General features: G+C 40.3%; 1 protein-coding gene across 3 annotated transcripts in view; it reads left to right on the top strand.

Annotated features, from left to right (window-relative positions):
• The window catches only part of COP1 (COP1 E3 ubiquitin ligase), a 226,800-nt gene that overhangs the window by 44,091 nt on the left and 169,301 nt on the right, over positions 1-13,408 (top strand). For all 3 annotated transcript variants that reach the window (XM_073356470.1, XM_073356469.1, XM_073356471.1), the window contains exons 7-8: positions 7,099-7,158; positions 9,325-9,401. In XM_073356470.1, coding sequence (XP_073212571.1) covers positions 7,099-7,158; positions 9,325-9,401 — 137 coding nt within the window. The remainder of the gene's footprint in view (positions 1-7,098; positions 7,159-9,324; positions 9,402-13,408) is intronic.

Genomic DNA, 13,408 nt, shown 5'->3' with positions numbered 1-13,408 from the left:
TGCAGCCAGATTAACACTTAAATCACTGAGATTAATCTTTTTTGTAATGAAGCAGCAGCCCTTGATCTGATATCAGAGGGACTTGCACTTGTATTCAAGGGATTTTGTCCCGCACGGTTCTTGACTTAGAATATGAGGGTTGGAAGGGACCTCAGGAGGTCATCTAGTCCAACTCCTGGCTCAAAGCAGGACCAATCCCCAGTTTTTGCCCCAGATCCCTAAATGGCCCCCTCAAGGATTGAACTCACAAGCCTGGGTTTAGCAGGCCAATGCTCAAACCGCTGAGCTACCCTTGGTCATTCTGGATTCGTTCTTTCCTAGAGGTTGCTAGAAATGTGGGTTGCCTTAGGTCCAGCTAAACTGAAAATTCAGTTTAGCCAGAGGTCCTAGAACCAGTTCTAATTTGAGCTCTTGTCAGCAGATTATGACTTTCGTCAGAAGGCTATGCCATTTAACTCTGCTCCAGGCCCTGAATCTTCCCCATGCCCTAGAATTAAACACATGGAATTTTTCTAGGTCTGAAAGTGACTATCTGGCACAAATATACACTTTTCTGTTTCTGCAATAGAAGGGCATGGACAAACAAAAGTGAATTGACCATCCACAGAGCAAGTGATTTATGAGGGTGGCATCCTTATTAATCTTCAATGAGTTTCTCAGTTGCCTCCTAAACTCAGCTTTGGATGTTTATAATAAAGCTTCCGTTTGAAGCACTTCACCCCATTGCTATATTATTTCTCTTTATGGTGACTTTCCTAGTTATGGTGACTGAAGCTCTGTCAGTGGCATCTCATTAGTGCACATTTTACTCAAATTAGGGACTTGCTTTAAAGATGTCTTCCATTCTGTTATCCTTACCTTGTTCACTGAAAGGAAAATTACGGTACATTGTGGAGATGCAAAGAACTTAACTTCAAAAGGGTTAAATGATTTAGGAAATCAGATGTCTTTCATCCTCTATTATTCAGAAATAGAAGGAAGCCAAGGTATCAAAATTCTCCATTGCAAGGTGGGTGAAATTCTGTATCAACGAAGCTTATAAAATGCATATCCTTTCCAAACAAAACAGTACAAGAGATCATCAGACTTCATGGTCTGAAAACTTGTGTGTTTTACACATTTGCAAGACAGCTACTTGGCATTAAGTTCACGTATTCATCAGATGTTATAAATTCGATGTAGAGACTTCTGTAAGCACAGCTTTAAACTGGTGTGCACTACACAAAATCCATACAATATTTGTTTTCTGGCTTGGGGGTTTCACTGCTAATTAGTCCCAGACTAGGAATAATGGACCTGGTTGTAGATAGTATGGTCTCTGTATAGCTAGGTTAACTTTTTTTTTAGGCCCACTGGATTGAAAATTTCCCCTCTAATTAGTCCTGATCACACTGGTCCTTTTTTAGCTCTATAGAAGATTGTGTATAGGATTTACATACATTTTAACAGAAATTCAGTATAGCACAGCTCTGAAACTATTTTTAGTGGCTCTATTCCAAGATGGATAGAGCCAATTACTGTCTCAGTGATTGACAAGTCTGACTTTCTTGTGCAAACTTAAAACAGGGTGGGGGTGGGAGGGAATACAATAACTCCTCGCTTAATGTTGTAGTTATGTTTCTGAAAAATGCGACTTTAAGGGAAACGATGTTAAGCAAATCCAATTTCCCCATAAGAATTAATGTAAATGGGGCGGGGGTTAGGTTCCAGGGAAATTTTTTTCACCACACACACACACACACACACACACACACACACACACACACACACACACACACACACACACACACACACTTTAATACTATACTCAGCAGTGATGATTGTGAAGCTTGGTAGACGTGGTGAAGTCAGAGGGTGGGATATTTCCCAGGGAATGTCTTACTACTAAATGGTGAACTAGCATTCTGTTGAGCCCTCAAGGGTTAACCCCTTTTTGTTAATGTAACCTCACACTCTACAGGGCAGCACAAATGGAGGGAGGGGAAACAGCATGGCAGATAGACACACACCTTGTGTGTGTGTGTGTGAGAGAGAGAGATGTGCATTGCCCCTTTAAGTATGCTGACCCCACTTTAAGTACATTGCCTTTTTATGTAGATCAGTAAGTTGAGACAGCAGCTGCTGCCAACAAGCCCCCTCTGTCCTGAACCCTGTAGTGTCCTCCCCCTGCTCTATAGAGATGGGGTAACCAGGGGGTAGGAGCAGGGGGGAGGGGGACACCCTGACATTAGCCCCCTGCGCGCGCTCTCTCTCACACACAGACACACACACACAGCAAGCAGGAGGCTCCTGGGAGCAGCTCCAAGGCAAAGGTCAGGAGCAGCACATGGCAGGGGGGAGGGACAGCTGAACTGCTGGCAATTACTGGGTGGCCGCAGGAACCAGATCTACAGGGGGGCTGCAAGTCCACCCTGGTTCTAAGCCCCCACCAGCTAGCCACAACAAACTGCTCTTTCTGCAAGCAGTGGACTAAACAGGCAGCTGCCAAACAAAGTTATAAGGGAGCATTGCGAAACTTAAACAAGCATGTTCTCTAATCAGCAAGGTAACATTAACTGAGACTTCAAGTGAGGAGTTACTTTACTATGAATAATGAGGCTATCTATTCAGAGAAAAAGAGATCGGATAAGAACTGCCTGGCTCTAAAACCTCCTACAATGGATGAAAAGCATAATTCAGTTATCTATTGAAGGGTGTAATCAAAATGAAAACAAACTGACTTAAGGATTTTTGTTAGACTAAAGCTAAACCACATAAAATATTCATGATGAAAACAGTTCTTTAGACATGTCATGGCACAAGATGTCGTCTAAATTTATGTGTTTGAATGTTCATCTACTTAGCTTAGCTGGCTGAATTTGATGTAGACTTATTTCTTTTAAAATATTTGTGCATAGACTTAGTAACTCACCAAAATGAGACTAATACTATTATCTGCCGCTTAAACATTATAGCAGCACCACCTGACTGTAGTACACCTCAGTCTTGACTCACCAAACCCCTCCTCATATAGGCTCTGGGCTCTTACAAAGCTCTCCCAATATGCCTGTCCTCACCTGAAATGCCCACTGCTATTCCAAAGACTGTCAATTGTGTTAAATATTATGGTTTGTGTTTAGCAATATGAACTCTCCAGGGAGTAGGATGAGACCAATCCTTACTTAGGGCAGGTTTAACTAGCAATGTTGAAGTGCTGCCATGGCTCTCCAAGCACTCTTAAAAAAAAAAACAAAAAAAAAAACAACCCACCTCCCCAAGGGGAAAGCTATAGGCGCTGGGAGTGTGGCTCCCAGCGCTGGGGCACTGTCTACACTGGCACTTTACAGCGCTGAAACTTGCAGCGCTGTAAAGTGCCAGTGTAGACAAGTCCTTAGTAGTGAATGTAAAAACAACTGTCTGATAAGCCGATGCTTTCTTTAAAAGATTTGTCCTTCTACAGATCGTAAAAGAAGTCCCAGATCTCCCATTTCTAGGTTTATGCAACAGTTAATAGAAGTTGGAAACTAACAAGTCTCTGTTGTTAGGTACATATAACGGAGCCCTTTTTTTTTTTTCAGATGACTGAAACACCTGCCATTTGTTTCTTTGCCATTTTCTAATCTCTCGCTGCAAGCCAATATGTATGTCATAAACATAAAGGGAAGGGTAACCACCTTTCTGTATACAGCGCTATACAGTCCCTCCTGGCCAGAGGCAAAACCCTTTCACCTGTAAAGGGTTAAGGAGCTTAGGTAACCTTGCTGGCACCTGACCAAAATGACCAATGAGAGGACAAGATACTTTCAAATCTGGAGGGGGGGGAAACAAAGGGTTCTATCTGTCTGTGTGATGCTTTTGCTGGGAACAGATCAGGAATGCAGACTCAATCCCTGTTAGTTAGTAAGTAATCTAGCTAGAAATGCATTAATTTCCTTTTGTTTAATGGCTGGTAAAATAAGCTGTGCTGGATGGAATGTATATTCCTGCTTTTGTGTCTTTTTGTAATTTAAGGTTTTGCCTAGAGGGATTCTTTGTTTTGAATCTGATTACCCTGTAAGGTATTTACCATCCTGATTTTACAGAGGTGATCCTTTTACCTTTTCTTTAATTAAAATTCTTCTTTTAAGAACCTGATTGATTTTTCACTGTTCTTAAGATCCAAGGGTTTGGGTCTGTGTTTACCTGTATCAGTTGGTGAGGATTCTTATCCAGCCTTCCCCAGGAAAGGGGGTGTAGGGCTTGGGAGGGATATTTTGGGGGAAGACGTCTCCAAGTGGGCTCTTTCCCTGGTCTTTGTGTAAGACGCTTGGTGGTGACAGCATAGGGTTTAAGGACAGGGCAAAGTTTGTACCTTGGGGAAGTTTTTAACCTAAACTGGTAAGAATAAGCTTAGGGGGTCTTTCATGCAGTCCCCACATCTGTACCCTGGAGTTCAGAGTGGGGAAGGAACCTTGACAATGTTATAGAATAATAATAATTTTAGAGCAGATTTCCTGATGTTTATCTCCATGCTACATTTTTGAAATGTTTTAATGTGTTTTTTATGGAGTTTATGAAAGTGAGAGATTAATTTCAGAGTAACAGTCGTGTTAGTCTTTATTCGCAAAAAGAAAAGGAGTACTTGTGGCACCTTAGAGACTAACCAATTTATTTGAACATAAGCTTTCATGAGCTACAGCTCACTTTATCGGATGCATACTGTGGAAAGTATAGAAGATCTTTTTATACACAGAAAGCATGAAAAAATGGGTGTTTACCACTACAAAAGGTTTTCTCTCCCCCCACCCCACTCTCCTGCTGGTAATAGCTTATCTAAAGTGATCACTCTCCTTACAATGTGTATGATAATCAAGTTGGGCCGTTTCCAGCACAAATCCAGGGTTTAACAAGAACGTGGGGGGGTGGGGGGGTAGGAAAAAACAAGGGGAAATAGGTTACCTTGCATAATGACTTAGCCACTCCCAGTCTCTATTCAAGCCTAAGTTAATTGTATCCAATTTGTAAATGAATTCCAATTCAACAGTCTCTCGCTGGAGTCTGGTTTTGAAGTTTTTTTTGTTGTAATATCGCAACTTTCATGTCTGTAATCGCGTGACCAGAGAGATTGAAGTGTTCTCCGACTGGTTTTTGAATGTTATAATTCTTGACATCTGATTTGTGTCCATTTATTCTTTTACGTAGAGACTGTCCAGTTTGACCAATGTACATGGCAGAGGGGCATTGCTGGCACATGATGGCATATATCACATTGGTGGATGTGCAGGTGTGACACCCAAATGGGTGAGAAAACACCCATTTTTTCATGCTTTGTACTTTCCACAGTATGCATCCGATGAAGTGAGCTGTAGCTCACGACAGCTTATGCTCAAATAAATTGGTTAGTCTTTAAGGTGCCACAAGTACTCCTTTTCTTTTTGAGAGATTAATGACACTGACTGCTAGAGCTGAGCATAACTAGGACACATGCTGTGTAAGTTTCCCCTACAGACAGCTTTGCTAATATTACCTCTAACCAGGCCAACAGTACCTATTAGTATTCTAGGTATGGCTTTCTCAAGTTTATGCTGCCACTTATACAGTGCTGCATGTGCTGGTTTTGTAAATCATCTGCAGCAGTCTAGTTTTAAATCCCTGAACTAACTGCATTTGTGACCAAAATAAATGAGCTCAGAACTTCAGAGGGGTGAGATCAGTGCACTAACAGAGTGTCACCTAGCTCTGGGGAAAGAGAAATCTTCTAAAAATCCATACCTGTTTTTCCTTTCCCTCTCTAAAAAGGCTTTTCTCCTCAAGGACCATAAAATGTTAAATAATTAATTCTTAATGTGATTGTGCTAGTGAGTTACCTATAGCAGAGTCGACATACTGGACTCTATGTTCAGTGGCAGGTACTTTAGAGAAATCTGTTTTCGTTTTCTGCAAAGTATTTTATTGCTTTAAGAACCAAGCTCAAGTACTCAAGCTGCTGTTTCTGGGAGCAGTTTGCTGATCAGCATTGGAATTTATGATGAACCATACAGATGCCTTTGAGTTTGGGTGACTTGAGAGGCTTCTACATTTCTGTTTAAAAAGATGCATTGTACTTCATCTCCAGAAATCTTGGCACTCTTTAGTGGAACTGCCCAGATAGTAACAATTTTTAAAACACAACCCCAAAGCTGGTCATCAATGGCATTTAACTTAGTGAATTAAGCTGATGCGGAAATACTGCTGAGACAGCCAGGCTGCCTGTTGTAATGTCCTCTCTAGTCCTGTGTGTCTTGGGGAACCAGATCTACAGTGAAGCTTTTCTTTTGTCCGTTACCAGTATGTGTAGTCATAGTAGAGCCTATTAGCAAAGCCAACTTACAAATATACTACCTTCTGTTGTGTCTGGATTGCATTTCTCAAACTACTTTATCACAGGATGCATAGGAGCTATGTGAAGTTGTTAGTGATTGAGTAGATGGTGCTCTTTCCTCTGAATAGCTATTGAAGACCTGCATGGTTTTAGGGGGCGCTAAAATATTAAGTTTCCATCTTTCAATGAGATGTATGTCCAAAGCCACTCCTTAAAAGTGTCATGGAGATGTAACATTGGTGCCCTGGACAGATCCCTACTCTGGCAATGTAATGGCACTTTTTGAATAGGCAGAATGTAATTTCAACTGGATATGGTTACCCTTGGCATGTTTTTATGAAAAGTAAGTACTAATTATTCTCTTTATAAAGGATTTTGAAGAAGAGATTTTTTTTTTTGTTAGAGGTCTGCGTTTTATTGAAGGTAATGTGATCCCTGTGGCTCTCAGGAGGTTTCAAGCCACGATTATTTGTAAAGAATTATTTGTTAGATCCTTGTGAGGAAGGTGCTTAGAGAAGTACATTTTAATAATCTGGAGCCGTTTGTGACTACTTTTGAAGAATATAAACTTGCTTGTACTGTTTTTAATTCACAACTGTAAGCTTCATTTAGTGTAGTTTGTTTGCGCATCTAGGTAATGTGTACACTTCTGTGCATAGTGGCTATATGAAATATTGTATTTGCTAATTTATGTTAGGCACCATAAATTAAGTCCATTACTTGATGTCTATGGTGGTGCCAGTACAAGTTGGTTTAGATTTCTTTTCTTTCATCTACAGCAACTGGAGCAGATCCAGAAAGAGCTGAGTGTTCTGGAAGAGGATATTAAACGAGTGGAGGTGAGGAGCCTAGACATTCGTTGCAACTCTGGCAGTGTTTCATTTCCATCAAACTGTTTGCTTCTCTGTATGATGCTGCATGAAATTTGTGGCCATTGCTTCAATAATGGGAAAATGAACAGATGACGCTCTTTCTTTAATGTATTAATTTACTGAATGCATACAGGCTGTAGCTTGGTGAAAAGGATCCATTCAAACCTAGTACTCGACTTTATTTTTTCCCAGTTTCCTTTTTACTTTTTAAGAACTTCAGCATAATAACTTGGCATTAGAAGTCATTGTATTGATGATAAAAAATACTAGATGGTCAATTGTGGTGTTTTACTATAGCAGACTGAGTCATCTAAGAGCCTTGTAACATCCCAAGTTAGATCAATGTGTGTGTGGGGCGGGGAGGGGAGCGGTCCTCCAGTGGGGTGCATTGGGAAAAGCAGAAGTAGAAAACCCTGCTATATAGAAGGTGAACTACAATTCATTTTTCTCATTTCTATATGGTGTTCTTGGATCCTCATAGGGCACTCTAGTCTGGTACAGGTTTGTTTCCCAAGTATTTCTAAACCTTGCACCTTGCTCTATCCCCACTCATTCTCTAGACCACTCCCTGAACTACTTCTCTGTCCTGTCCAGTGCTCAACTCTGGGAGTGGAGAATTGGTGCTTTAAGAGGCTGTGGAGCTAATTCTGCAGCTTCATGAAGTGGTGCTGCCCAAAAAGCTACTCGGGCACCAGCTGAGCTCCTGCATCTGTCATCCCTTTTCAGGTTAACGGCCCTCCAACCAGTACCCACAGGCCCCCATATCTAGATTTCTTTATTTATGCTTACTGTATACATGTTCTGTAAAAGAGTTTCATTTACTCTAGGCACTTTGCTCTATTATAAAATACAAATAAAACAAACAATTCCAGGAACTTTCCTTCACCCAATAACTGACTCAAATCAACCCAGCAGATAGAAACATATTTCAGTCTATGAAAAATATTCAGTCTAATCCAAGAGTTCACCCAGTCTTTCTCCACTTAGGAAAAACAAATGTGCATTGCAGTGTTCCTGAAGCTGATAAAGTAGGTCTGTTTCAGATGAAGGGGAGAGCACGTTCCAAAGTAGAGACACCTTCTTGGAAAACATCCTGCCACTTACTTCTCTCTGTTATGAGTGGGGCTTCCACTGATTGGCTGTAGAGCTGTGGCTGTATAACATGGGGAGAGAAATGGTCTTTTAGATAAAAGGATCTCAGGTCATTTAGGGCTTTATACATTGAAACAAACACCTTACATTCTATCCAGTAAAGAATTGGTCACCTGTGTCGCTCCAAAAGTGTTGGTTGTGTGCTCTCAGATCATGTACCCTGTAACTAATGAGCTGCAGCATTCTGCACCAGCTTCAGTTTCTAGACCAATTTTAAGATGTAGCCCCATGTAGAGTACATTGCAGTGATCTGATCTGGAGGTGACAATCATGCATGATAGTTGCAAGATCTGTCCACCTCTGAAAGAAACAGGTGCAACATCTTGGCTATATGTAGATTTTTAAAAGGTGTGTTGCGGGGAGGTGACCAGGCCATAGCTTCTACCTAATGTTTCAATAGCAACTGGGAATCTAACCAGACTACTAGATTGTGCATTTTCCCCATCAGTGGCAGGTGATGCTGCTGAAGCCTAATGAGTAACTTAATCTTTTCTGGTTTTGTTCAGCCCCCCATGTATTCTTGCCTTGACCCAAATTCCACATTCCTTTGCAGTTTCAAAAGCTGTTTTAGGACTAAGTTTGTATCTGTCTTAGTAGTGTGATTGCAGAACAAGTGAGCTGCAATGTAATATGAATTTTTTTGGGGGGAAATGGTCAGATTCCTGCTTCTGAGCTGGAGGCGGCAGCATATCTCTCAGATAGAACCATTGATCTCTAATATGTAAGATGCAAGCCTCCCTGATCCTTGAGCAAGATGCACTGGCAGCAGGCCCTGAGAAGACCAACTGGAATGGTAGCAGGAAATAGGAATCCATTACTGGGGAAAGAGCAAAGATTCCTATGTATGAATTAAGCAAAATTATATGCCTGTGCTTACCTACTACAAAAATTAATTTATACAAAACCAAAACTATGTATTTGAAAGATGTCCATAGCATGCATGTCTCTTTCGTTTTGTTGTAACTTGGCTCTCTGTTTCAGGAAATGAGTGGCTTGTATTCCCCGGTCAGTGAGGATAGTACGGTGCCTCAATTTGAAGCCCCCTCGCCTTCGAACAGGTACGAAGCTTGCAGCTGCTCAAAATTTGTGCTGCAGATCCCTCATATGGCTCTAGTCCTCAGCCGTGCCATGCACAGAACTCCACTAGTTCTTGGATCGTATAAAAATAACATTCACATGGCCCATCTGTTTCTCAGTGGTATTTATTTTCATGCCAATAAATTAGTGAAGAGAATGCTGTGTTGTGAGTTCGCAGCTGGATTAAAGATCTTCCTTTTCCAGAATGCTTTGAAAAACTTTCAGCTTTTCAGTACTGTACAGGTAAGTCTGCAGACAATCTGAGTTGCTGGGTGTAAAACGTTGGTGTTAAACGTATGTCTGTGCTTTTAACATCATGTATTTAATTTGTGGTGGTTGGCACATACAATGTCCAAAACAATTTCACATTAAATAAGTGAATGACCTTTGATTTCCTGTTCAATATGGAAGGTTAAATTTGCATATTCTCGTGGTCAGATTTTTAAATTTAACAGACTCATTGGTTCTACCCACCTGCCTGCTCTCGGTGGTTAGATTGAAATGTCATTTCTCTAGTGTATTGTTGATGGGATTTTTTCAGTCTGGGATATTATGTGCCCTGGATTACAAATGAAATTGTGACTAACCTTTTATGTGTCCAAGTTGCACATGTCAGCAGTTCGGTTTAAGGTGCATTTCACTGTGCATACATTCCTATATTTATTCAACTGGAATAAGTTATGATGCCCCCAAGCTCTCATCTTTCATATTATATGAAAGATATTTTTTTCTTTCTGGAAACACTTGTTTTAGTAGCTCTTTAAACCAGAGGTTACCAGCATGGGGATTGATTGATTGGTATTTATACTTTACTACATGTCTGCTAGCTGGAGAACTAAACCTAATAGCCCACAGGTATATGTGAAAGATGTTAGGAGGTACTACACTGGAGAGTTTCAGGGACAATGGATGGGTGAGGAGCCCTCCCAACAGCTGCTAGTATTTGTACAAGGTTGTTACTCCTGGATCCTGTTTGGGACTCTGATCTTTCGTAATCATGTAATAGATGTCTTAAAGTTGGGGGGAAAAGAGGGGGGAAAAGAGGTGTCTGCAAGTTCCTCTCTTCTGGGGCTTTTTAAACCAGTTCATAACTCCAGTGTATCTCTTCTCTGCTGCGTCTCATTGCTTCTGCAAGCAGTAGCTACATGAAATTGCCATGATTCTTGATAGTTTGTGCCACTCACAGGATTCTTAATATTAACAGTGAAACTGATGAGTCTTTAATTTCATGCTTCTGATGCTTGGGAAAGCTGGGAGTTTCAGGATCAGTAAGTTGATACTGCACTACTTTTCACGTTTGGACCATTATCTTTTTTTTTTTTTTTTTTTTTTAAGTATAAGGGCTAGAAACTCTTCCTTAAAATGGAAGGTTAAGTTCTGCAGAAGTAGATAGTCTAGTTCTGTCACATGAAGCAAGTTAACAAGTGAATTTTTCAAGCACTGTTTTATACCACTTGGGACCTGGAATAATTTTTTTCTAGCCAAAGAAGTGTTTGAAAACAGTTTTTTAAAAATCTGGTCTGAAACCTGTGTAGGCCAGTCTAGTAAGGGTTTTCTGGAATTCTTTCAGGTCTGTATAGAGTACATGTGCTTGGGCCACTATAGATCTTGGTCCCAAAGCTACTCAAATTATTCACAGCTATGTTGATTAAAACTGCTTTAGTTTAGTCTTTTGATATAAAAAAATATGTATCTTGTAGGCCCATTGGACTTCTTGGTTTTAGAAATGTGACTGTTACACTGCTGTGACCCAACATTCCTTTTGTAACAAGATCCACTTACTGCTGCTCTGTTCTCCAGAACGCATGACTTGAATGAAGCATTATTTAGTCTGGCATTAACTAAACCTCGTACAAGAGACTAGTAGGGACTTACACAAAATGCACATGGGGTAGTCTCTCACCAAACTTTTGAGAGAGGTCCCTTCCTGTACTCCTCAGTGACCCTGCCAAAATCAGGGCTTGTTCTGTAGTTTCTCTGCTAAAATGAGAAGTGGCATGTGAAGGTTCTTAAGAGACTTCACTTGCTGGATGACTTCGAGAGCCTGTATCTCTTGACACACAGTGGTCCTGTGTCTGGTTTCATATGACCAAAGACTTGAATTCTTTGGGTTTATTTTCTAGAAACCTCCTCCTCTCTGAAATTAATTTGGCTTTCAGCACTGAACATATGTTGTGGTGAATAGTTCAAAAACTGCAACCTAGATCTTTCCTTGGAAAGAATACTACAGAATAATTGATGGGGGTTTTAAAATTTGCTGAATCCTCCAGTTCTGTTAACTGACTTCATCCTAAAAACACACTTTTTTAGAGATGCAGTGAACCAGTAAGAATGAAATGTATTTATATTTCATGTATTATAGTTATACCATATAATTTTCCGTGTTCAAATACTTTATTAAATTATATGGATATTTTCAACTTGCTGTTAATTAAAATGGTGTTTAAACCAGTACATACTTTGTCAGCATACTTTCTGTCCTGTTGTAACTTATCTGATCAACATTTGTTACTAATGCATTTTATAAAATAGCATAAAGTTACCTTAAATATGTGCTGATAGAAAACAGACTTTTCCTTTTGACTGTCATACTGTTCAATTTATCTTGTTCTGTTTTTTTCTTCAGATTTACAGTATTCCGCCTTGAAATTTAGAGCCTTCAGACCTATGCCCTATCTGATTTATCCTTTAATCCACTTTTACTTCTGATTCAGTAGTCCACTCCACCAATACTGTTTTTCATTATTTTTTTCCTGCTTGAACGTCTCTAGACCCTGTTTGAAGACCAGTTCAACTTTTTTCTCCGTTTTCCACATTTGCCTCTTAGTCGTCATAGCCAAAAAAGTGATAGTTGCTTATGTACTTTCTATTTCCATCTCATTTATATCCACACTCTCGAACTTTAAAATAATCCTGTATTTTTTGTAGGTGAATACTGCTGGAGGAAACCTCACTGTTGTAACTTTGCTGAATTTGTATTCAGCATGTGTAATGAATGCTTAAAAGAAATCAAAACTTTTTTGTGCACTTCTGCAAGATGTGATGAAACATTATGTGGGGTAATGGTACAGTACTTTTTTTTTTATAGGATTAAGGTTTTTCTAGTTTTGTGTATTAGGGAAATACAAACAATTATGAGTAAGATTAAAAACTAATACTACTCAAAAAGTTTCTCTTCGCCTTCCCCCTCCCCCCAATAAAACAAACAAAAACCCTGGCCACCCTGTCTCTCTTTTGGGTGGTAAATGACATGGGGGGAATACATCTCTAGTTTCTGAGGCAGTAATTGAAAATTTAACCATTCTGTCATGAGTTCCTTGGGAAGAGACCCAATAAAAATTAATTACATGGTAGCCCAAGGTTCACTTTGTTCAAGCAGTATTTTTTGTCCATTGACTCCAGTTTTGTCTCAAAATTTGCTCCTTCTTGCTCCAGTTGCCACCACCCACAGTTGATGTTTGTCCCCTTTTTTGCTCCCAGATTTTATAATGCCTTTTATAATTTATTAATAAATGTAGCTGAATTTCTTAATCACAAAAATATTTAAAAGCCTTTAACAGGACTTTAAATTTAAGATACTTGAATAATTGGAAAAAAAGAAAGATTACAAGAATCTGCAAGTCAACTTCAGCTAAGGCAGGGGTGGCGAACCTGTGTCTCCGGATCCACATGCAGCTCTTCAGAAGTTAATATGCGGCTCCTTGTCTAGGCACCGACTCCGGGGCTGGAGCTACAGGCGCCAACTTTTCCGCCCCCTCCCCTGAGCCGGCAGTGCCTTCCCCCCAGAGCCTCCTGCATGCCATGAAACAGCTGATCAGGAGGTGTGGGGAGGGAGCGGGAGGTGCTGTGGGGTTGGGGGGAGAACTGCTAATGTATTATTGTGGATCTTTGGCAATGTACATTGGTAAATTCTGGCTCCTTCTCGGACTCAGGTTGGCCACCCCTGAACTAAGGGTATTACACAAAACTGCCTTAGAATTTGTCTGTG

The sequence above is a fragment of the Lepidochelys kempii genome, chromosome 8 (genome assembly GCF_965140265.1).
Source record: "Lepidochelys kempii isolate rLepKem1 chromosome 8, rLepKem1.hap2, whole genome shotgun sequence".
Classification (NCBI taxonomy): domain Eukaryota; kingdom Metazoa; phylum Chordata; order Testudines; family Cheloniidae; genus Lepidochelys; species Lepidochelys kempii.
Note: the sequence above shows the minus strand (reverse complement) of the source record. Positions and strands in the feature narration are given on the sequence as shown.